Here is a 26,735-nt window from a genome sequence, read left to right as displayed (position 1 = left end):
TAGTTACCTTACTAAGGACTTCTCCCGATCCTAGTTACCTTACTAAGGACTTCTCCCGATCCTAGTTACCTCACTAAGGACTTCTCCTGATCCTAGTTACCTCACTAAGGACTTCTCCTGATCCTAGTTACCTTACTAAGGACGCCTTCTTGTTGCGCTGCTGATCCTATTTACCTTACTAAGGACGCCTTCTTGTTGCGCTGCTGATCCTAGTTACCTCACTAAGGACGCCTTCTTGTTGCGCTGCTGATCCTAGTTACCTCACTAAGGACGCCTTCTTGTTGCGCTGCTGATCCTAGTTACCTCACTAAGGACTTCTCCTGATCCTAGTTACCTCACTAAGGACTTCTCCTGATCCTAGTTACCTCACTAAGGACTTCTCCTGATCCTAGTTACCTCACTAAGGACTTCTCCTGATCCTAGTTACCTTACTAAGGACTTCTCCTGATCCTAGTTACCTTACTAAGACCTTCTCCTGATCCTAGTTACCTTACTGAGGACTTCTCCTGATCCATTTGCCTTAATAAGAACTTCTCCTGATCCTAGTTACCTTACTAAGGACTTCTCCTGATCCTAGTTACCTTACTAAGGACTTCTCCTGATCCTAGTTACCTTACTAAGGACTTCTCCTGATCCTAGTTACCTTACTAAGGACTTCTCCTGATCCTAGTTACCTTACTAAGGACTTCTCCTGATCCTAGTTACCTTACCAAGGACTTCTCCTGATCCTAGTTGCCTTACTAAGAACTTCTCCTGATCCTAATTAGCTTACTAAGGACTTCTCCTGATCCTAGTTGCCTTACTAAAGACTTCTCCTGATCCTAGTTACCTTACTAAGAACTTCTCCTGATCCTAGTTACCTTACTAAGAACTTCTGCTGATCCTAGTTACCTTACTAAGAACTTCTCCTGATCCTAGTTACCTCACTAAGAACTTCTGCTGATCCTAGTTACCGTACTAAGGACTTCTCCTGATCCTAGTTACCTTACTAAGGACTTCTCCCGATCCTAGTTACCTCACTAAGGACTTCTCCTGATCCTAGGTACCTCACTAAGGACTTCTCCTGATCCTAGTTACCTTACTAAGGACTTCTCCTGATCCTAGTTACCTTACTAAGGACGCCTTCTTGTTGCGCTGCTGATCCTAGTTACCTTACTAAGGACGCCCTCTTGTTGCGCTGCTGATCCTAGTTACCTCACTAAGGACGCCTTCTTGTTGCGCTGCTGATCCTAGTTACCTCACTAAGGACTTCTCCTGATCCTAGTTACCTTACTAAGAACTTCTCCTGATCCTAGTTGCCTTACTAAGAACTTCTCCTGATCCTAGTTACCTTACTAAGGACTTCTCCTGATCCTAGTTACCTTACTAAGGACTTCTCCTGATCCTAGTTACCTTACTAAGGACTTCTCCTGATCCTAGTTACCTTACTAAGGACTTCTCCTGATCCTAGTTACCTTACTAAGGACTTCTCCTGATCCTAGTTACCTTACCAAGGACTTCTCCTGATCCTAGTTGCCTTACTAAGAACTTCTCCTGATCCTAATTACCTTACTAAGGACTTCTCCTGATCCTAGTTGCCTTACTAAGGACTTCTCCTGATCCTAGTTACCTTACTAAGAACTTCTCCTGATCCTAGTTACCTTACTAAGAACTTCTCCTGATCCTAGTTACCTCACTAAGAACTTCTCCTGATCCTAGGTACCTCACTAAGGACTTCTCCTGATCCTAGTTACCTTACTAAGGACGCCTTCTTGTTGCGCTGCTGATCCTAGTTACCTCACTAAGGACGCCTTCTTGTTGCGCTGCTGATCCTAGTTACCTTACTAAGGAAGCCTTCTTGTTGCGCTGCTGATCCTAGTTACCTTACTAAGGACGCCCTCTTGTTGCGCTGCTGATCCTAGTTACCTCACTAAGGACGCCTTCTTGTTGCGCTGCTGATCCTAGTTACCTTACTGAGGACTTCTCCTGATCCTAGTTACCTTACTAAGGACGCCTTCTTGTTGCGCTGCTGATCCTAGTAACCTTACTAAGGACGCCTTCTTGTTGCGCTGCTGATCCTAGTTACCTTACTAAGGACTTCTCCTGATCCTAGTTACCTTACTAAGGACTTCTCCTGATCCTAGTTACCTTACTAAGGACTTCTCCTGATCTTAGTTACCTTACTAAGAACTTCTCCTGATCCTAGTTACCTTACTAAGACCTTCTCCTGATCCTAGTTACCTTACTGAGGACTTCTCCTGATCCTAGTTACCTTACTAAGGACTTCTCCTGATCCTAGTTGCCTTACTAATGACTTCTCCTGATCCTAGTTGCCGTACGAAGGACTTCTCCTGATCCTAGTTACCTTACTAAGGACTTCTCCTGATCCTAGTCACCTTACTAAGGACTTCTCCTGATCCTAGTTACCTTACTAAGGACTTCTCCCGATCCTAGTCACCTTACTAAGGACTTCTAATGATCCTAGTTACCTTACTAATGACTTCTCCTGATCCTAGTTACCTTACGAAGGACTTCTCCTGATCCTAGTTACCTTACTAAGGACTTCTCCTGATCCTATTTACCTTACTAAGGACTTCCTCTGATCCTAGTTGCCTTACTAAGAACTTCTCCTGATCCTAGTTGCCTTACTAAGAACTTCTCCTGATCCTAGTTGCCTTACTAAGAACTTCTCCTGATCCTAATTACCTTACTAAGGACTTCTACTGATCCTAGTTACCTTACTAATGACTTCTCCTGATCCTAGTTGCTTTACTAAGAACTTCTCCTGATCCTAGTTGCCTTACTAAGAACTTCTCCTGATCCTAGTTACCTTACTAAGAACTTCTGCTGATCCTAGTTACCTTACTAAGGACTTCTCCTGATCCTAGTTACCTTACTAAGAACTTCTGCTGATCCTAGTTACCTTACTAAGGACTTCTCCTGATCCTAGTTACCTCACTAAGGACTTCTCCTGATCCTAGTTACCTCACTAAGGACTTCTCCTGATCCTAGTTACCTCACTAAGGACTTCTCCTGATCCTAGTTACCTTACTAAGGATGCCTTCTTGTTGCGCTGCTGATCCTAGTTACCTCACTAAGGACTTCTCCTGATCCTAGTTACCTCACTGAAGACTTCTCCTGATCCTAGTTACCTTACTAAGGACTTCTCCTGATCCTAGTTACCTCACTAAGGACTTCTCCTGATCCTAGTTACCTCACTAAGGACGCCTTCTTGTTGCGCTGCTGATCCTAGTTACCTTACTGAGGACGCCTTCTTGTTGCGCTGGTGATAAGCTTGATGCATGCTGGGATAGTGCACCTTTTAGAGCCAATAAAAGCTCCCGTGGGGTCATGTTATAGAATGACTGTGCACTGATTCCTGAGACCAGTTCTCCCAGTTGGCTGATATTGGAAAATGTTAAAACCTATAACAAAGACAGAAAATATATGGTGTAAATACTCAGCTACGCATATCAGAAACATAGTTTACAATAATTAGTGGTTTATGTGTGATAATGTTAGTTTTTTTAGCACTAGGGTCATAATTAAGGATATCCCACTTCAGAGGCAAGTGTCTTCCTGTTATAATAATAATAATAGCATGTTCTTGTATAGCGCTACTAGTTTTACGTAGCGCTTTACAGAGACATTTTCCAGGCACAGGTCCCTGCCCCGCACCAGGCTCCCCTGCTTCAAACTCAGCGCTAGTCAGTGTCTTTACTCACTGAGCCGCTCCTTTTCCCTGTTACTTAATCGTGCATCATTTCTCCTGGTAACAGCATTATAACAAGGTTGAAAACATACTCTCCTCTGATATTTAGCTCAGTGTCCGTCTTACCCTTTCAGAATGGAGATATTTGCCGGCTAAAAGCATGATCTGGCTCTTACTCCACCCGGAGACTTGCTGGAGCGTCAGAATGGCGCCCTGCACGGCTTCCGGTGACAGTGATGCCAGCTGGGTTAACGTTAGTCCAACAACAGCATCCGAGAGGGTGCCCAAACTCTCATTCAGGGTCTGGTTTAACATGGCAATGTGCAGTAGCTGAGACTTTAGCTGCAGAGGAAGAATCATAGCAAAGGGTCACTGAGAAACATTGTGCCATTATTAAGCTGAAGCCAGACATACACACCTGATCTCACCTACGCCTCCCTGCCATCTCTTCCCCTCTACAGTAAATGGTGTTAACCTTTTCATTTAACACTGACCAACCTTAAAACTTGCCCCACAAATCAAGCATACCAATAGCCTGCACTCATGGCTATTGTCCCACAGTCACTTATACCACACATTGTGGCCAAGCACACCCATCTACAGGATTTATTCCCTCACCTGCTGTCTCTGTAAGTTTCCCCTCAAACCTCTTAGATTGTAAGCTCTCCGGGGCAGGGATTTCCTTTCCTATTGTCTGATTTTTGCTGCACTTATTGTATTTTTAAAATTCCCTGTACTGTATTCTTTGTGAAGCGCTGAGTACACTTTTGGCGCTATATAAATAAAGACATACAATACATACAATATTATATCACAGGGTTGGGCAGCGGGCAGTGGCTGAAGACTATGCTAATCTGGGAAGGCATGACATACATTAGGGGACATATACTGTAGAAAGGAACTCTGTTTGGACCCACAGCACCATTTTCGGACAGTATAATTGAGACGTGGGGTTGTGAAAGCCCTGTACTATACCATTTAAATCTATGAAAAACTCTTACGTTGCTCCCTTTAAAGCTGCAGACTAAGCAATATCCTATGTGTGTTTTTTTAAATAAATCCATTCTGTACTATGAGAAAATACTTGTAGTGGTTTTTTAAAACAATGCTGAATGACATTTTTAATGCATTATAATGTAACAAGCATTTTTTGTTTCAATAGCAATCATTTACAAGGTCACATTCCCTTCCTCTTCTGAAACAGGCTCCGGCACACTTGGGTTGCCAGGTGTCCGGTTTTGAACCAAACAGGCCGGTAATTGTGCAGTGTACCTGGTTAAACATTTGAGGTAATACCGGACATGTATGTGTCCAGTATTACCACTGCACGAGTGCGCGTCGGTGGGAAGCGCGAGGGTGGTGGCGAGAAGCGCATGTGTGGCGGCCCACTGGAAGCGCTGGTGCTGAGGGGGCGGCCCGCGGACGGTGGCTGGGAGCAGTGAGGAGACGAGTGCTGAGTGGAGGAGAGGATGACCAATCAGAGAATGGCGGGGGCGGAGCCCACACCCCTGCGGCACTGGTGCCAGAGACTTCTGCAGGGACAAATTCCGGTGCTGTCTGCCAGGAGATAAGGTAAGAAGTGTAACGCTGTGCTCACCACAAACAAGGTGGGACCCCGGAACTGAGGTGGGAATGGGTATAAACGCCACCCACAGCCACGGGGGCACGTCTGGAGTGTGGCTGGTCAGGCAGCCAGGTCAGGATTGGAGAGAGTATAATGGTGAGGTACTTGCCGAGGTCTGAGGTAGGAGCCGGTAGAATGGTCAGTGTCCATTTAGCCGTGGTCGAGGGTTGGAGCCAGTAGGAGCGTAGAGGTCCGTTAGCCGTGGTCGGGATTGGAGAGATGCGGAAGGTCAGAGGTAAGCCGGGGTCGGTAAGCCACAAGTGCGAAGTCCAAAGTATTAGCCGGGTCGGTACACAGGAGGTCAATCTGAAACAAGGAGCTAGGAGACAAGGCAGGACAAGGAACCAGGAAGTGGGAGTACAGCGCTAACTGGAACTATGCGCAGCCAAAGTGCAAGTGGCACAGCTGAGCATATAAGGGAGAGCATGACCAATGAGAGAGGGGGCGGAGTGGAGGTGCGGCCTCAGCGGAGGCACGGATAGGAGGAGACACACAGGAGACAGGTGGGCATGATGAAGATAATTGACAAGCAGTTGGGAGCGGTGCACACGCGTTGCGTGTGAGCGCCGCACGACGCTGATGCGCGCCATAAGTGGGGGGCAGAGCCAGACTCCACGACATACACAAAGCTCCTGAGTGGGCGCACCTGCGCCGTAAGGACAGCGGGGTTGCGCGAGACGTCAGGTAAGGAGGGAGTGCGCCGGGGGGACGCGCTCCCCGATTACTTACAAGAAGAAACACAATTCGGGTTGAGGAGATGATGATGATATTGGGGGTGGGGGGAATGAGATGATGAGGGGGGAAATGAGATGCTGATGATGAGGGGGGAAATGAGATGCTGATGATGAGGGGGGAAATGAGATGCTGATGATGAGGGGGGAAATGAGATGCTGATGATGAGGGGGGAAATGAGATGCTGATGATGAGGGGGGAAATGAGATGCTGATGATGAGGGGGGAAATGAGATGCTGATGATGAGGGGGGAAATGAGATGCTGATGATGAGGGGGGAAATGAGATGCTGATGATGAGGGGGGAAATGAGATGCTGATGATGAGGGGGGAAATGAGATGCTGATGATGAGGGGGGAAATGAGATGCTGATGATGAGGGGGGAAATGAGATGCTGATGATGAGGGGGGAAATGAGATGCTGATGATGAGGGGGGAAATGAGATGCTGATGATGAGGGGGGAAATGAGATGCTGATGATGAGGGGGGAAATGAGATGCTGATGATGAGGGGGGAAATGAGATGCTGATGATGAGGGGGGAAATGAGATGCTGATGATGAGGGGGGAAATGAGATGCTGATGATGAGGGGGGAAATGAGATGCTGATGATGAGGGGGGAAATGAGATGCTGATGATGAGGGGGGAAATGAGATGCTGATGATGAGGGGGGAAATGAGATGCTGATGATGAGGGGGGAAATGAGATGCTGATGATGAGGGGGGAAATGAGATGCTGATTATGAGGGGGGAAATGAGATGCTGATTATGAGGGGGGAAATGAGATGATGATGATGATGATGATGATGATGATGATGATGATGATGATGATGATGATGATGATGATGATGATGATGATATGAAATTATGGGGGGAATGAGATGATGATGATGGCGGGAATGTGATGATGATGGGGAAGGAAATGAAATGATGGGGGGAATATGATGGGTGGGGGGAGATGAGATGATGTGAATGAGATGATGATGGGGGGCGGAAAGATGATGATGGGGAAATGAGATGATGATAATGATGATGGCAGGGGGAAATGAGATGAAGATGGAGGGAAATTAGATGATGATGATGAGGGGCGTGAGGAGATGATGAGGACGGTAGTGGTAGTGGTGTGAGAGGAGTATGAGGAGGGGGGGTGAGAGGATGAGGGAGGGTGAAAGGATGAGAGGGGTGAGAGGATGAGGGGGTTGCGAGGGAGGTAAGAGGGAGGGTGAGGGGGTTGAGAGGGGGGTGAGAGGATGAGGGGGGTAAGAGGGAGGATGAGTGGGGTTGCAACAATCTTGGAAGTAGTGGGAGAGAAGAATTAAGATCAGTATAGCTCGCCATGTGTGACTGCAGGTATGTTATTTATAAATTACCTGACCGTTATGTCATTTTTATTTCTAAATGTCACTCCACGTTTGCACCAATTTGCATTATTTCATATTCTATTTCATTAAAAAAATGCTGAAAGGGAGCTCAATCCCCAAACCTCCAGAATATTTTTACGAATTAGAATATGAAATGGTGCAAATTGGTGCAAACGTGGAGTGAAATTTAGAAACCTTTACGTACTGGTCTGACAATTTATAAATAACATACCTCACCACCAACTTTTCCAGCGCGCCACATTTGTTACCATTGTGTCCAGTGTTTTTGGGGAAGTGACCTGGCAACCCTAGGCACACCCCTTTTTGAGCCTGCACTTTCTCTAGAAGTGCACCAATTGTATGTAGTGACCAGGGCCGCTGACAGGGAGGGACAGCCGGGGCAAGTATCCCAAGCCGACGCTGGCTCTCCCCAAGCTGCGGTCACCTTACTCACTAACTGTCCCATGCCGGGCCCGATGACGTCGGAACGCGCAGGGATGTCTGACGTTGGTGCGCGCCGGGAGTAAGCTGGGCTACGCTTCCGGTGCGCCAGCATGAGGGAGGCCCGGCGCGCTGACGTCAGACGCTCGCCGTGGGACAGAATGAGGGAAAGGCCTGCAGCTGGGGGAGAGCCAGGGCCCGGATGCCATGAGAGGTCCGGCCCAACTGCTATGTCTGGCCACCGGACCCCCAGAGCCAGCGGGCCCGGCCAGAGGCCTGACACCTGTGACCAGCACCAAGGTAAGGGTTTATATGTATAGCGTAATTTTTCTATGTATTGGGGTTTTTTTCCCCTATGTATTGGAGTTTTTATATATATATGTATTGGGGTTTTTATATATATATATATATGAATTGGGGTTTTTATATATATGTATTGGGGTTTTTATATATATATGTATTGGGGTTTTTATATATATGTATTGGGGGGCTTATATGTATTGAGGTTTTTTTTCTATGTATTGGGGGGTTATATGTATATTTTTTATATGTATTGTTTTTTATATGTATTATTTATTTATATATGTATTGTTTGTTTTTATATGTATTGAGGTTTTATATGTATTTTTTTATATGGATTGGGTTTTTTATATGGATTTGGGGGGTCTTATATGTATTTGGGGGTGGGGAGTTTGCATATATTTGTGGGATGAGTCATTTTTTGTATGTATTGAGAGGGGTGGGATATTTTGGTATGTATTTTGCGGTGGGGGGGATTGTGTGAGGGGGAGGGAATGAGTGTGAGGAGGAGGGATTGAGAGAGTGGGGTAATCGACGGGGGAGAGTGAGAGAAAGAGGGAGTAAGAGTGGGACGCAGAAGAGAGAAAAACATGTGAGGCGGGGGGCAGGGATAGAGTGAGAGTGGGGTAATTGCTGGAGGGGGGAGAGTGAGAGGTGAGAAAAAACATGGGAAGAGGGAGGGAAATAGAAGGGGCTCGCAAGGTGTGAAATATACACCTCTCCGGGACCAATACAGCTACTAGAGTATTGAACTACTGGTGGTGGCTGGGTTAGATGTAAGGAGATGGGTAATTACATTGTTTGCAATGGACGTTTCCCTTCAGACGTGGCAGAGATTTACTACACAAGTAAAAGGGTAAAAAATGCAATAAAATAAATAATTTGCGAACTGATGCATATGGAACAAGTCTGGCGTCCACCTGCAGTGCTTTACCAATCATTCTATCTGCTTTAAAACCTCACACCCTATTGGATCATTGGTTTTCTTTCATATTTAAGATAACCTTATGTCTCATAACCTTATACCTTGATACATTGAGGATAGAAGCAAGATAAGAGCCCCTCAGTGTCGTTTTGCTTAAATATTATCTTGCTTCATCTCCCCCAACACGTTACAGGACACCACAGAAGATAGCTTTCTGTCAATGCACATTCTTACCCACTATGTGAAGTGACCCGATCCCTTTAGGTGACTATAAGAGCTAATATTTTGTTAATTTAGGTAACGCACCTTCTGTACATCAGCATGAAAACCTCTCAGCCGGTTGCACTTGATCATCTGATGCAGTAACACTTTTGCCACCGTTGAATCGAGGTCTTGTAAGTTCTCATAGAAGCAAACCAACAGGCCCAGCCTATGCATTGCAGGGAAATATAACCCACCTCTCCGTTCAAATATTATAAAAAACAAGAAGAGGAGCGCAAACAGAAAGTTACCCCGAATATGTTAAAAAGCAAAAAATAACGTGCTCCCTATAGGAACGGTCTGTAGTACTGTGTGATAAAGTGATATCGTAAAAGCAAGGTGCAATTGAGTGTAAATAAATTCAAATGGAATGTGAAATAAAGCACTCACAGCAAGTACAGACAGTCCTCGGTTATCCACCGGAACCCGTTCTGGAAGTAGCGTTGGGTAGTGAAACCGCTGTAAAGTGAGTCCCATGTTAATCAGTGGCGGTGAGCGTTGGATAACGCGTTCAGGCGTCAAAAAACGGCCCATAAGGTGGCATTGTAAAGCGTTGGATATGCCATTCGTTGTAAAGTGAGACGTTGGATAACGAGGACTACCTGTAGTTTGTGGTGGGCTAACCAAATGCAGTGGTCATTCGTGGTCAAACTGCAAACCAAGGTTCTCCTCAAAAGATAAACATGAGACGAACATAGAATTACATGGTTTTAATGCACAATGACAGATCTGGGAGGTAAAGAATAACACTCACACTCTCCCAGTCTTGTAGCGCAGTAAGTGTGTTAAGGGCACACTTATACCACTCAGGATAGTCCTTTGGTTACAGCATCAATGCCCGAAAAGTTCTCTCCGGTCTCCGTATCGGCAACCTCGATCACGTGGCTTCCCTGGTTGGCGGCGTAGGAACTTTCGCTCTGCGTGCGCCCTCAGTACGGTGTCCCACTGGAGTCAGGCAGGCTGTTACGGTATCTGTAGAGGGTCAAAAACTCTATGCGTTTCACCTAAATAAAGAGTGGTATAAGTGTGCCCTTAACACACTTACTGCGCTACAAGACTGGGAGAATGTGTGTTATTCTTTACCTCCCAGATCTGTCATTGTGCATTAAAACCATGTAATTCTATGTTTGTCTCATATTTATCTTTTGAGGAGAACCTTGGTTTGCAGTTTGACCACGATTGACCACTGCATTTGGTTAGCCCATCACTACCTACCTGCTGTGAGTGCTTTATTTCCCATTTTGTAGCACTGCACATATTCCATTTGAATTTATTCACACGCGCCTTGTTTTTTCTATATCAAATATTATAAAACCTGCACAACAGCCTATACATAATGCTTGACTCAAATTGCTACATGTTTCTTCCTATCATCCTATGGTTAGTTTAACCGATAAGTGAATGATGTTGGGCAACCTATGCAGGTAAAAGGACAATTCATGATACACAATTTCGACAAGTCGCAGGCCTCTGTGCCAGGGAAAGAGGTTAAGAAACATGACACAAAAGATAACGTAAGAATGGAAGGGTTTGACTTGATACTGTATATCAAAAGTCAAGAATTCTCCCAAACTCCTGATAGGAGATGAGAGATGTGTGATGGAAAGGACGTTAGAAGTAAGTTAGTCGTACTGGAGTTATATGATAGCAGATCTGGAACAGATAGCTTCACTTTAGGCAGAAAATAGGAATTGATCCTTATATCTTTGAAGTGACATCAACATCGTAACATTAAAAAAAAAGTTTCTATGGAAAACCTGCTGCGCAATGTTACTGTCGTATAACCAGCTACGGACACCCCCGCCCAGGGCAAAGAAAAGGGCATGTGAGCAGAAGAAAACAGGCCCAATAAACGCTGCGTAAAGCATTAATATATATATATATATAATATATATATATATATATAACACATTCCTGTTATGAGATCTTCAAAACCAGGATAATAAAAGCCTCCTTAGATACTACTTTGCATTATAAACTACATAAAGTACTCAAGCATGTTCTTATTAACATAGTATTCTCGCAGTGTTCTTAGGCTGCGCTTATAGTGCATGCGAGAGCGACAGTGCTACCAAAAATCTGGTAGTCACTGATATTTGATTTTTTTCGGCGACGGTCTCCCCTTGCGGTTAATCAGGAGCTTCTCCGTCATTCTGCCCTCCTCCTTTATGACGTCGCTGGCCTTGCAGCCAATGACGGCGCCTAAATTTGAAATATAACTATCGCAATGGCGATGGCGACGTCATCGGTTGCGTCGCCGTAAGCGTGGCCGTAGAATTATATTCTATACAAAATGTTGAAGGTCTTTAAAACAACTTGAGTGGTGGTATGCTTTTTTTCTTGCCTGTATATAGTTGAAATGTTCCTCATGTCGAACCCAGATGAATCAATACGTTCCAAGAAAGCTTTTGCGAGCTCTGGTGTAATGTCATATACGGTATCCAGTTGCTTTGTGGCATTATCATGGCTGATAAACATCCAAATCTACAGATGAAATGGAACATTAAAGCAATATCCTACATGTGTTTTTTTGTAATAAATCAGTTCAGTACTATGAGAAAATACTTGTCAAAGCTTCCCCTTTGACAAAGCGCCAATGCGAAACGGCTGTCGGGGCTGCTGTTACTAACCCCATGGGCACCTATGTGTAATTATATACACGCTTTCCAGGACAGACTGAGCCTTTCCTATTTTCACTTATGGGCACTACATAGGGAGCATGTGTAGGCGCTTCTTTGAGAGATCACCATAACGCAAGTATTGTACTTTGTTAGTGCCTATATATGGATCTCTCTTTTCCTGGCTATCTATTCAGGGATATCTCACTAGCATTATCAGTGTTTTTGTGTGCTTAGAGTTCACAACATCTTGGACACTATTTGCCCTATAAGTATACAGATTTTGTCATTACTGATTACAACTATCAGTCCCCACCTATACATATGTCAAGTATCTGGTGGGTTGGTCTGAATATGTACAGCACGTGCTGTGCACTCGTTTGCAGTGACCCATAGTTACTATGTACTGATCTACACACACTATTTATGCTCCTGTTTACAATTTAATATAGTTTCCAATTGTAGAGTGGTCGTGGGAGGGGGGAGTTTGCTTAGGAACTCTCTTCCTCCTAGTAGGCTTAAGTTCTATTTTTGATAGGCTTACCTGCCTCAGTCATCACCCTACCTTTTTAGGTTGATCACTTTAAGCTTCATTTAGTTGTCTGTTTGGGTATTTTTAACACCCTGTGTTTTATTTTTTTACTATTAAAAGTGTTTTTAGTATTATCATCATATCATATTATGGACATCTTAGCTCTAACCTTACAATATACTTTAACACTTACATCATGTGATTGAGTGCTGTTAAATAGGTTTTTTTTCACTGATCCAATCGCCCCATCTGGGACGTTTGTTCTATCAGTTCTTAGTGTAGCCTTTCACTCCATTCCCTATTGCACCATTCACATTATCTACATAATTGTTCATTTAGGAGGGCTGGTGTTTTGTTTTTTCGTTGTGTCAGAAAATACTTGTAGCATTAAAAAAACAACAAAAAAAACAATTTTTAATGTATTATAATGTAACAAGCATTTTTTGTTTCTATAGTAACCATTTACAAAGTCACATCCCCTTCTTCTTCTGAAACAGGCTTTGGCACACCCCTTTTTGAGCCCTACCCTCTCTCTAGCAGTGCACCAATTGTATATAGTGACTGCCTGGTCACATGATCTTCCCCACAGAACATTGCATCTTTGGTCCTCTTCTGCTGCACTGACAGCCATTTAGTGAACCCCCGAGTCGCATCTTCGCCGATCGATCACAAGAGAACGGGTCGATCGGCAACTTAGCTAATTACTTATTGTGTGGATTGTATTGATAAACATATTAAAGGGGGAAAATTAATAATTTTTAAAACGGCAGCTTGGACAGCTGCTTAAAGGTAATGAATGTGAACAGCAAGTATTATACTTAGATACAGGCCTGCCAGTCTCACTTCATCTGAATGTTATTGATCTTACACATTGAGTCTTACTCTTTGCAGTGACAATTATTCCATTAACAATATGACCTAGCACAGTTGAGTACATTTATCCCAATGTGTTCTCTGCTGGCAAACATGCAGCTCACCTACTGCATCACTCTAAGGGACTAGAACAGGGAAATATGTGTCTCTACTTACTTCATTGACATGAATTTTCCGAATTTCTTCCAGTGGGAGATGGACCATGTATCTGCCCAAGATCCACAGGTTTTCTGCAGTGACCCAGGATGTGGCTGCTCCATTCATTTCTGTGTGCAAGTAAACGATCGCACTCATTGTGTTATACGTGAAACATGAGAGCAGTGGGATTCTACACTTATGTTATGTAACACTCCCTAGTTCAGGGGTCGGTAACCGCGGCTCTTCCCGCATCTACACGCGGCTCTCGCAGGATGCCGCTCGCCAGCTGCTGCCTCTCTCTCTGTGTGTGCGGGGGGGGGGGGGGGGGCGATTAGGGATAGGAAAAAATAAGTTTGTCGTATGTTAATGCTTATTGGTATGTACAGTACATGTATGTGTGTGTGGGGGGGTGTAATATTCATGCAGGTGCTGTATGTTAATGCTTACTGGTATGTACAGTACATGTATGTGTGTGTGGGGGTGTAATACTCATGCATGTGTTGTATGTTAATGCTTATACAGTATATACCTATTAGTGTGTGTATAGTACAGTACATGTATGTGTGTGTGGGGGTGTAATATTCATGCATGTGTTGTATGTTAATGCTTATACAGTATATACCTAATAGTGTGTGTATAGTACAGTACATGTATGTGTGTGTGGGGGTGTAATATTCATGCATGTGTTGTATGTTAATGCTTATACAGTATATACCTATTAGTGTGTGTATAGTACAGTATATGTATGTGTGTGTGGGGGTGTAATACTCATGCATGTGTTGTATGTTAATGCTTATACAGTATATACCTATTAGTGTGTGTATAGTACAGTACATGTATGTGTGTGTGGGGGTGTAATATTCATGCATGTGTTGTATGTTAATGCTTATACAGTATATACCTATTAGTGTGTGTATAGTACAGTACATGTATGTGTGTGTGGGGGTGTAATACTCATGCATGTGTTGTATGTTAATGCTTATACAGTATATACCTATTAGTGTGTGTATAGTACAGTACATGTATGTGTGTGTGGGGGTGTAATATTCATGCATGTGTTGTATGTTAATGCTTATACAGTATATACCTAATAGTGTGTGTATAGTACAGTACATGTATGTGTGTGTGGGGGTGTAATATTCATGCATGTGTTGTATGTTAATGCTTATACAGTATATACCTATTAGTGTGTGTATAGTACAGTATATGTATGTGTGTGTGGGGGTGTAATACTCATGCATGTGTTGTATGTTAATGCTTATACAGTATATACCTATTAGTGTGTGTATAGTACAGTATATGTATGTGTGTGTGGGGGTGTAATACTCATGCATGTGTTGTATGTTAATGCTTATACAGTATATACCTATTAGTGTGTGTATAGTACAGTATATGTATGTGTGTGTGGGGGTGTAATACTCATGCATGTGTTGTATGTTAATGCTTATACAGTATATACCTATTAGTGTGTGTATAGTACAGTATATGTATGTGTGTGTGTGGGGGTGTAATACTCATGCATGTGTTGCGAATCTCGGAATATTTTGGAGAAATATTTTTTTTATCAAATGTCTCTTCTTCCTTGAAAGGTCTCAGACCCCTGGGCTAGTTGCTTGTAACCAGGTTGGACTTAATACAGTGGGAAAGTGATAGTTTTATTTATTAAGACATTTATTTAGGGGTTATGTAGCATTTGGGATTCATTTTTATATTAGGGTGAGCCATTGGTACCATCTGTGCTAGAAATAATGACAAATGGGAACAATCTATGTGCTATAAAACAGGGGAGCGCAAACTGGGGGGCGTGACCTGACGTCATGTGACCCCAAAGCGTCATTTGACGCATCTGCCAGGGAGGAGGGGTGCGCGAGCTCCAGAGCAGGCAGACAGGGGGGCGCAGCAGGAAAAGTTTGTTCAATGTTGGCACAGCTATATTCTATACAGTTGCATTGTTAATTTTATATGGCAAGTCGTAAAAAATAATAAAATTGCATGTATTTTAATCACTAATCAGACTGTCTAATGACACAACCATGCAGGAATGCAGTTACAGAGCTGTACTGGCCCTTTTTTTTTTTTTTTTTTTACAGTTTAAGGAATTAATACAAGGAACTTTCAAGGGAACTATTCATCCCAAGGGAGTACAAACAACACATCCCTTAAGGTTGGAGGAAAATAGATTTCATCAGCAACAAAGGAAAGGGTTCTTTACAGTAAGGGCAGTTACAGTGTGGAATTCATTACCCATGGAAACTGTGATGGCAGATACAATAGATTTGTTCAAAAAAAGTTTGGACTTTTTTTTAGAAAGGAAAGGTATACAGGGATATACCAAATAAGTAAACATGGGAAGGATGTTGATCCAGGGAGTAATCTGATTGCCAATATTGGAGACAGGAAGGAATTTAATTTCCCCCTTATGAGACAGTATTGGATGATGTTTCACTGGGGTTTTTGGTTTGCATTCCTCTGATTTCAAATGCTATAAATACAAATATAGGATAAGTATCTGTCATCTAAATTTAGCATAAGTTGAACTCAATGGGCATATGTCTTTTTTCAACCTTATAGACTATGTAACTATGTAATGATGTAACTATGTAACTGTACTGTAAGTGTGCCCTAGCTCCTTATTATGCCGTGATCACTGCTTTTCTTCCATAAATATGCTTTAGACTTGAGGGGCTCTATATGTGACTCATTGTATAATCCCCACAATGGCCTCACACAGCTGTGTCCTCACTCAGAGGTTGAGTCTAACATAACCTGCTACACTGAATCCTGCTTCTCATTCACGGAGTATCCTGTTACTTTGTGGCATTGTCAGACAAGTAGGTTGATGATCACACAACAGGAACACTCTGATTCTCTGAAGGTTGATGTACCAAGGCAAATTTGGAGCAAAATGGAAACAAGTTGTTTGATTTACATCTTGCATCAAATATAGGAAAATACAGCAGACAATAAAGCAATGCGTCACAACAGAGCACAGTGTTCACCCTTTCTTTATGCTAATACATTCCCCCCCAATGTATTGTTTCAATGCCACGCTTGGTACTCACCATTAGCCATGTGTGTTTTCTGGAGAATTTGAGTCATCCATTCATACAGAGCTCTGCGAGCATTGGCTGTTATCTTGTCATACAGATCCCTAAATACAGACGAGCTAAATAACATAGATAGTCATGTTAAACCAGAGATGACAACAGTAGTAATTATGTCTGTAATACACAACGGTTTAATTAAAATGTACGCACCCAACTACCACATTTCGATTTAACTCGAGTGTCCATCATTTACGATACATATCTTTCAAGATTTAGACAAAATAGCCATAACATTTTGGCACTAGGGGACATACAATCTATTTGGCTTTTGTTTCAGGTGCGTTTATAACAAGGGAAAGAAACCGGTAATAATTCCAATGAAATTGTGACCAAAACTGGATTATGAAGCTAAACCTATAATTACTGCATTTTTTATAAAGTTCTGCAAAAATAATGTTGTGCTCATGTTTTATCTAACTATATATTAGTTTATGATACTCTCTTGGGAAACAGGAGGTAGCAGTTTTAGATTTAGGATTGATGTCGTCATTTGTTGATGATAGACAAGTCGGGCTCAGCAAGTAGAAACTCCTCCGAAATCTCTCCTGGCGCCTGTGTACTACAGTAAGTGTCACAACGGCTTTTTGGGCACAAAATTGGCGCAGAGAAATACAATTTAATGTTACCCTTGTGTACGCGCCTGTGTACTAAACTTTCTCAATCTGCGCCGTGTCTAATTTTTTGATGACACAGTGCCAGACGTATAAATTCAAACGCCATGTTATAAAAAAGAATGTGTTTGCGCCCCAAAATTAACCTCCAAGTCGAACTTTTCGTAAACCCTGCAGAATAAGCCAAGTATGGCTATCATACATAATATTACACTAATAATTGATATTTACCAACACTAGTTATAAATAAATACACAAATTAAAATAGAATTTAGTTGTATTCATCAGGTATTCAACATAAGGTGATACAGCAGCAATAATGTAAAAATACAAAATTCTGCGTCATATGTATGAAGACTTCATACATCCGACAGACATCTTTTTAACACTGAGATTTGGATGCACAATATTTATAATGATTACATTGTTGCATATTGTATTGTTCCTTGCGTAAGAAGGCAGATCAGTCTCAGGGGCTTTATTCCATAGGCAGTAAGTCACTTGAATGGGGTTCAAATGAGTAATGGGTTCATTACTAAATGAGTTAAGAATACAAAGGACCAGAGTGAGCGATGTGCTTATAATGGGTCTTACAGATTTCTGAAGGGGTCGTCCGGTACCACAGCTGGTAGATTTGCGATCACGTCTGGTTGCAGGTAGCTTCCCGCAAACATCCGGAAGACCTGGCTCAGTATACTGACGCATTCTGCCGAGCTCGCAGCCGGAAGGCATTTCTCTACGGCGATGAGGAATAGGGTTCGGTTTCCTCCCGGGCGCTGGCAAATTCTCTGCCGCAACGTGTTCAAATCCAGAACGATGCCTGCCGTGTCCTGGGACAATCACAATGGGGTTTCAGATCACGCAGCCTCAATTTCTCTCATGGCCGAGTGTGACATGCCTCCTGCACAGTGCAGTATGGATGTGTTTCCCCGTGCAAGGACTGTGAAAGGGGAATATGTAAAAGCGCTAGAGAATATAGGCGATCCATATAAGCCATCCCACTGGTGCAACAGTCATTTAAATTACAGATTTGTGAAAGATTTTCCCACCTTTGAATTTGCAGAAAATTGTACACATTATGGCAAAAAAAAAAAGTTCAAAAACTAGCATTGAAAGCAAAAATAGTGTCTTACTTTGGGCTAGATGGACTAAACTGTGCTACTGCTTAAAAACTGACTACAAGTAACAATACGCACATATGACCCCCCCCCCCCCCACCCCTTAACACTTTTTTTTAAAGGATGGGAATTTGGGCTCCCCAAGGAAAAACGCCACTGTTTTTAGGTAAAGGTACCAATATTATTTCATGTTTTTCAAATGCCCTGCATCACGTGGGCAAATCAGAAGTCAACAAATGTGACACGGCGGCTTCCTATTGGCCTGCATGATGCGGATGATTGAATCCGCCATTTTGTTTCCCCTGGAGACGACTGAATGTAGGTCGCTTCACTGGTAAGTATCTCAGGACGGTGAACTGCACTATTTTCAGCTCAGGGGACCCCCTGGTTTCCATTCTCAAACAACAAAGGGGGGTGGGGGGTGTTTAATAAAAGACGAGTTGCCCGAAATGACTTCTTTCATGTGAAAATAATTGAGTTATTTTTACTACCTAAATCATCAATGGATAGTCGCATGAAACAACGCAGGAATGCAATATTAGTGCGTTACATTTAACAGCAAGCATGTATTGAGCATGCAAATGGGTCATTACCGGCTCATTTCCTATTCGCATGCTAGCCACTAAACTCCGATACCTGGCGATATTGGCGACCAAACATGCTAATTTTTATCACCTACCCCAAGCTGGCTTTAGGCCCATCTGTCTATGTATATAATGGGCACTATATACATAGGAAAGAAGGTCACAAGAATAGGTGATACAAATACATATTATTGACATTGCAGAACAGCATAGTATATTAAAACCTTTAATGGCCAGCTAATCACGTTCAACCCATGACTAGCTGGCTACTTGGGCTATTCGTGTTACTGTCCCGCATTAAACCTTTCTCACTCACTGCCCCACACCTCTGGAATTCCATTCCCCTCAATATCCGACTAGCACCCTCTCTATCCACCTTTAAAACCCACCTTACAACACAACTCTAACGAAGCATATGAGTAGCTCTGTGGCTGATACTTTATGCCGCATACATCGACCTCGGCCCCTCGCAGACGCACTTACCAGAACGCCCTCCTACTGTCTCTGTACGTTCTTCCTACCTACCAATTAGATTGTAAGCTCTTCGGGGAAGGGAATCCCTTTTCCTAATGTTACTTTTATGTCTGAAGCGCTTCTTCCCATTATGTGTTATTTGTATTATTTGTTATTTATATGATTGTCACGTGTATTACTGCTGTGAAGCGCTATGTACCTTAATGGCGCTATATAAATAAAGATATACATATATACGGTGCTGCGTTTCCTAATTACGTGACATGGTACATTCTCTTTAGGGTAGTTCTGCACAATCTTCTTTAATTACAGCTTTACTCACAAAATGCTCATTGTTCCCGCTGAGGAGATACTTCATGGCTAGTTGGAACTGCTGGGTATCAAGCTGTCGTAATTCAGAGAGGAGAAATTTGGGGTTATCCGAAATATTCTCCAGGTAGCTCTTCATTGCAGCCTGAAAACCAGGGGGGGAAGAACGGACGTTTATAAAACCGGGTTATCGTCCACTTTTCTCTAAAAGCTGGAAAGAAATCAGTAAAATAACACAGAAATAACGTTCTCCCACGTTCGCCAACACGAGAAAGCTTCGATTAGGGAGTATTGGAATTTAAATGAGAGTGTTATTTATAATCTATTGATTTGACATGACAGTGGATGGGGAAGTGGCCTCTGTGTGTTGAGCTGGGATGAAAGGTGAGTTTAGTAAATTCATATAAAAATAAAAAAAATTTTTGAGTAGTATCTCAAATGAATGTAATAACGCCAAAAATAAACCAAACTACTCATTAACTGTAATATTTAGGGAGCACATAGGGGAGGCACCAGTCTGGTTCCGATGCAAGACCCATCTCCATGTGCTGATTCAGTTGTACTTGTGGTGCTGGTTGAAGTCACAGCCACCTGGGACGGTCACACACACACACAGCCACCTGGGACAGTCACACACAGCCACCTGGGACGGTCACACACACAGCCACCTGGGACGGTCACACATACACAGCCACCTGGGACGGTCACACACACACAGCCACCTGGGACGGTCACACACAGCCACCTGGGACAGTCACACATACAGCCACCTGGGACGGTCACACATACAGCCACCTGGAACAGTCACACACACATCCACCTGGGACAGTCACACACACAGCCACCTGGGACAGTCACACACAGCCACCTGGGACAGTCACACACACACAGCCACCTGGGACGGTCACACACCCAGCCACCTAGGACGGTCACACACACAGCCACCTGGGACGGTCACACACACACAGCCACCTGGGACGGTCACACACAGCCACCTGGGACAGTCACACACACACAGCCACCTGGGACAGTCACACACAGCCACCTGGAACGGTCACACACACAGCCACCTGGGACGGTCACACATACACAGCCACCTGGGACGGTCACACATACACAGCCACCTGGGACGGTCACACACAGCCACCTGGGACAGTCACACATACAGCCACCTGGGACGGTCACACATACAGCCACCTGGAACAGTCACACACACATCCACCTGGGACAGTCACACACACAGCCACCTGGGACAGTCACACACAGCCACCTGGGACGGTCACACACACACAGCCACTTGGGACGGTCACACACACAGCCACCTAGGACGGTCACACACACAGCCACCTGGGACGGTCACACACACAGCCACCTGGGACAGTCACACACACACAGCCACCTGGGACAGTCACACACAGCCACCTGGGACGGTCACACACACAGCCACCTGGGACGGTCACACATACACAGCCACCTGGGACGGTCACACACACACAGCCACCTGGGACGGTCACACACAGCCACCTGGGACAGTCACACATACAGCCACCTGGGACGGTCACACATACAGCCACCTGGAACAGTCACACACACATCCACCTGGGACAGTCACACACACAGCCACCTGGGACAGTCACACACACAGCCACCTGGGACAGTCACACACACACAGCCACCTGGGACGGTCACACACACAGCCACCTAGGACGGTCACACACACAGCCACCTGGGACGGTCACACACACACAGCCACCTGGGACGGTCACACACAGCCACCTGGGACAGTAACACACACACAGCCACCTGGGACAGTCACACATACAGCCACCAGGTACGGTCACACACAGCCACCTGGAACAGTCACACACACATCTACCTGGGACAGTCACACACACACAGCCACCTGGGACAGTCACACACACACAGCCACCTGGGACAGTCACACACACACAGCCACCTGGGACAGTCACACACACAGCCACCTGGGACAGTCACACACACATCCACCTGGGACAGTCACACACACAGCCACCTGGGACAGTCACACACACATCCACCTGGGACGGTCACACACACTGCCACCTGGGGCAGTCACACACACAGCCACCTGGGACAGTCACACACACAGCCACCTGGGGCAGTCACACACACACCGCCACCTGGGGCAGTCACACACACCGCCACCTGGGGCAGTCACACACACCGCCACCTGGGGCAGTCACACACACACAGCCACCTGGGGCAGTCACACACACACCGCCACCTGGGGCAGTCACACACACCGCCACCTGGGGCAGTCACACACACCGCCACCTGGGGCAGTCACACACACACAGCCACCTGGGGCAGTCACACACACACAGCCACCTGGGGCAGTCACACACACACACAGCCACCTGGGGCAGTCACACACACACAGCCACCTGGGGCAGTCACACACACACAGCCACCTGGGGCAGTCACACACACACAGCCACCTGGGGCAGTCACACACACACACAGCCACCTGGGGCAGTCACACACACAGCAATCTGGGGCAGTCACACACACAACCACCTGGGACAGTCACACACACTGCCACTTGGGACAGTCACACACACACACACACACACACACACACACACACACACACACACACACACACACACACACACACACACACACACACACACACACACACACACACACACACACACACACAGCCACCTGGGACAGTCAAACACACAGCCACCTGGGACAGTCACACACACTGCCACCTGAGACGGTCACACACACTGCCACCTGGGGCAGTCACACACACAGCCACCTGGGGCAGTCACACACACACAGCCACCTCGGGCAGTCACACACACACAGCCACCTGGGGCAGTCACACACACACAGCCACCTGGGGCAGTCACACACACAGCCACCTGGGGCAGTCACACACACAGCCACCTGGGGCAGTCACACACACAGCCACCTGGGACAGTCACACACACACAGCCACCTGGGACAGTCACACACACACAGCCACCTGGGACAGTCACACACACTGCCACCTGGGACAGTCACACACACTGCCACCTGGGACAGTCACACACACTGCCACCTGGGACAGTCACACACACTGCCACCTGGGACAGTCACACACACTGCCACCTAGGACAGTCACACACACTGCCACCTGGGACAGTCACACACACAGCCACCTGGGACAGACACACACACAGCCACCTGGGACAGACACACACACACACACACACACACACAGCCACCTGGGACGGTCACACACAAAGCCACCTGGGACAGTCACACAAACTGCCACCTGGGACGGTCCCACACACTGCCACCTGGGGCAGTCACACACACACAGCCACCTGGGGCAGTCATACACACACAGCTACCTGAGGCAGTCACACACACAGCCACCTGGGGCAGTCACACACAGCCACCTGGGGCAGTCACACACACAGCCACCTGGGGCAGTCACACACACAGCCACCTGGGGCAGTCACACACACACACAGCCACCTGGGACTGTCAAACACACAGCCACCTGGGACAGTCACACACACTGCCACCTGGGACGGTCACACACACTGCCACCTGGGGCAGTCACACACACACAGCCACCTGGGGCAGTCACACACACTGCCACCTGGGGCAGTCACACACACACAGCCACCTGGGGCAGTCACACACACTGCCACCTGGGACGGTCACACACACTGCCACCTGGGGCACTCACACACACTGCCACCTGGGGCAGTCACACACACAGCCACCTGGGGCAGTCACACACAGCCACCTGGGGCAGTCACACACAGCCACCTGGGGCAGTCACACACACAGCCACCTGGGGCAGTCACACACACAGCCACCTGGGGTAGTCACACACAGCCACCTGGGGCAGTCACACACAGCCACCTGGGGCAGTCACACACAGCCACCTGGGGCAGTCACACACACAGCCACCTGGGGCAGTCACACACACACAGCCACCTGGGGCAGTCAAACACACCCACCCACCTGGGGCAGTCACACACACACCGCCACCTGGGGCAGTCACACACACACACACAGCCACCTGGGGCAGTCACACACACACTGCCACCTGGGGCAGTCACACACACACAGCAACCTGGGGCAGTCACACACACAACCACCTGGGACAGTCACACACACTGCCACCTGGGACAGTCACACACACAGCCACCTGGGGCAGTCACACACACACAGCCACCTGGGGCAGTCACACACACAGCCACCTGGGGCAGTCACACACACAGCCACCTGGGGCAGTCACACACACAGCCACCTGGGGCAGTCACACACACAGCCACCTGGGGCAGTCACACACACAGCCACCTGGGGCAGTCACACAAACAGCCACCTGGGGCAGTCACACACAGCCACCTGGGACAGTCACACACACACAGCCACCTGGGACAGTCAAAAACACAGCCACCTGGGGCAGTCACACACACAGCCACCTGGGGCAGTCACACACACACAGCCACCTGGGACAGTCACACACACAGCCACCTGGGACAGTCACACACACTGCCACCTGGGACAGTCACACACACTGCCACCTGGGACAGTCACACACACTGCCACCTGGGACAGTCACACACACAGCCACCTGGGACAGTCACACACACACACACACACACACACACACACACACACACACACACACACACAGCCACCTGGGACAGTAAACACACAGCCACCTGGGGCAGTCACACACACTGCCACCTGGGACGGTCACACACACACAGCCACCTGGGACGGTCACACACACAGCCACCTGGGACGGTCACACGCACACAGCCACCTGGGACGGTCACACACACACACAGCCACCTGGGACGGTCACACAGACACACAGCCACCTGGGACAATCACACACACACACACACACACACCTAAGACAGTCACACACACACAGCCACCTGGGACGGTCACACACACACAGCCACCTGGGACAGTCACACACACAGCTACCTGGGGCAGTCACACACACAGCCACCTGGGGAAGTCACACACACACAGCCACCTGGGACGGTCACACACAGCCACCTGGGGCAGTCACACACACACAGCCACCTGGGACGGTCACACACACACAGCCACCTGGGGCAGTCACACACACACAGCCACCTGGGGCAGTCACACACACACACAGCCACCTGGGGCAGTCACACACACACAGCCACCTGGGGCAGTCACACACACACAGCCACCTGGGACGGTCACACACACACACAGCCACCTGGGACAGTCACACACACACAGCCATCTGGGGCAGTCACACACACACAGCCACCTGGGACAGTGAAAGACACACATAGCCACCTGGGGCAGTCACTCACACACACACACACACACACAGCCACTGGGACGGTCAAAGACACACACAGCCATCTGAGGCGGTCTAACACACACACACACACACAGCCACCGGCGCCGGTCAAACACACACACGCAGCCACCTGGGGCAGTCACACACACACAGCCACATGGGACAATCACACACACACAGCCAATTGGGACGGTCACACACACACACAGCCACCTCGGGCGGTCTAACACACAGCACATGGGGCGGTCTGATTTCTCTGAGCAGCTTTTCTTCACCCAATGTGTTTAGAGAGTTAGATTCTCTTCATCGGGTATGAATGATGAGATATCACTTATGGAGTTTTTGTTTGGGGATTTTTTCTCTTTACACGTTGCCTGATGTGGAAAGTTCTACTCTAAAGAAATACTCTACAAATAATACTCTGCAGCATATTGACTCTAAGGAATCATTTGCATTTGTGTTTCTTTGTTTTATGTATTAGTGAATACATGGGAAACGCTGAGTCAATCATAATGTTCCACACACACACACACACACACACACACACACACACACACACACACACACACACACACACACACACACAGCCACCTGGGACAGTCAAACACACAGCCACCTGGGACAGTCACACACACTGCCACCTGAGACGGTCACACACACTGCCACCTGGGGCAGTCACACACACAGCCACCTGGGGCAGTCACACACACACAGCCACCTCGGGCAGTCACACACACACAGCCACCTGGGGCAGTCACACACACACAGCCACCTGGGGCAGTCACACACACAGCCACCTGGGGCAGTCACACACACAGCCACCTGGGGCAGTCACACACACAGCCACCTGGGACAGTCACACACACACAGCCACCTGGGACAGTCACACACACACAGCCACCTGGGACAGTCACACACACTGCCACCTGGGACAGTCACACACACTGCCACCTGGGACAGTCACACACACTGCCACCTGGGACAGTCACACACACTGCCACCTGGGACAGTCACACACACTGCCACCTAGGACAGTCACACACACTGCCACCTGGGACAGTCACACACACAGCCACCTGGGACAGTCACACACACACACAGCCACCTGGGACGGTCACACAGACACACAGCCACCTGGGACAATCACACACACACACACACACACCTAAGACAGTCACACACACACAGCCACCTGGGACGGTCACACACACACAGCCACCTGGGACAGTCACACACAGCCACCTGGGGCAGTCACACACACACAGCCACCTGGGACGGTCACACACACACAGCCACCTGGGGCAGTCACACACACACAGCCACCTGGGGCAGTCACACACACACACAGCCACCTGGGGCAGTCACACACACACAGCCACCTGGGGAAGTCACACACACACAGCCACCTGGGACGGTCACACACAGCCACCTGGGGCAGTCACACACACACAGCCACCTGGGACGGTCACACACACACAGCCACCTGGGGCAGTCACACACACACAGCCACCTGGGGCAGTCACACACACACACAGCCACCTGGGGCAGTCACACACACACAGCCACCTGGGGCAGTCACACACACACAGCCACCTGGGACGGTCACACACACACACAGCCACCTGGGACAGTCACACACACACAGCCATCTGGGGCAGTCACACACACACAGCCACCTGGGACAGTGAAAGA

At 46.9% G+C, this 26,735-nt stretch overlaps 1 protein-coding gene across 1 annotated transcript in view; it reads right to left on the bottom strand.

Moving 5' to 3' along the window:
• OTOA (otoancorin) overlaps positions 1-26,735 on the bottom strand; it is a 92,809-nt gene that overhangs the window by 46,398 nt on the left and 19,676 nt on the right. Inside the window, exons 7-14 of the mRNA XM_075565076.1 lie at positions 19,707-19,838; positions 17,803-18,038; positions 16,553-16,656; positions 13,509-13,618; positions 11,674-11,813; positions 9,375-9,498; positions 3,818-4,033; positions 3,237-3,404 (exon numbers count right to left, since the gene is read on the bottom strand). Coding sequence (XP_075421191.1) covers positions 3,237-3,404; positions 3,818-4,033; positions 9,375-9,498; positions 11,674-11,813; positions 13,509-13,618; positions 16,553-16,656; positions 17,803-18,038; positions 19,707-19,838 — 1,230 coding nt within the window. The remainder of the gene's footprint in view (positions 1-3,236; positions 3,405-3,817; positions 4,034-9,374; positions 9,499-11,673; positions 11,814-13,508; positions 13,619-16,552; positions 16,657-17,802; positions 18,039-19,706; positions 19,839-26,735) is intronic.

The sequence above is a fragment of the Ascaphus truei genome, chromosome 11 (genome assembly GCF_040206685.1).
Source record: "Ascaphus truei isolate aAscTru1 chromosome 11, aAscTru1.hap1, whole genome shotgun sequence".
In the NCBI taxonomy this organism is placed as follows: Eukaryota; Metazoa; Chordata; class Amphibia; order Anura; family Ascaphidae; genus Ascaphus; species Ascaphus truei.
The sequence above is the reverse complement of the archived record's forward strand: the minus strand, read 5'-3'. Positions and strand labels throughout refer to the sequence as shown.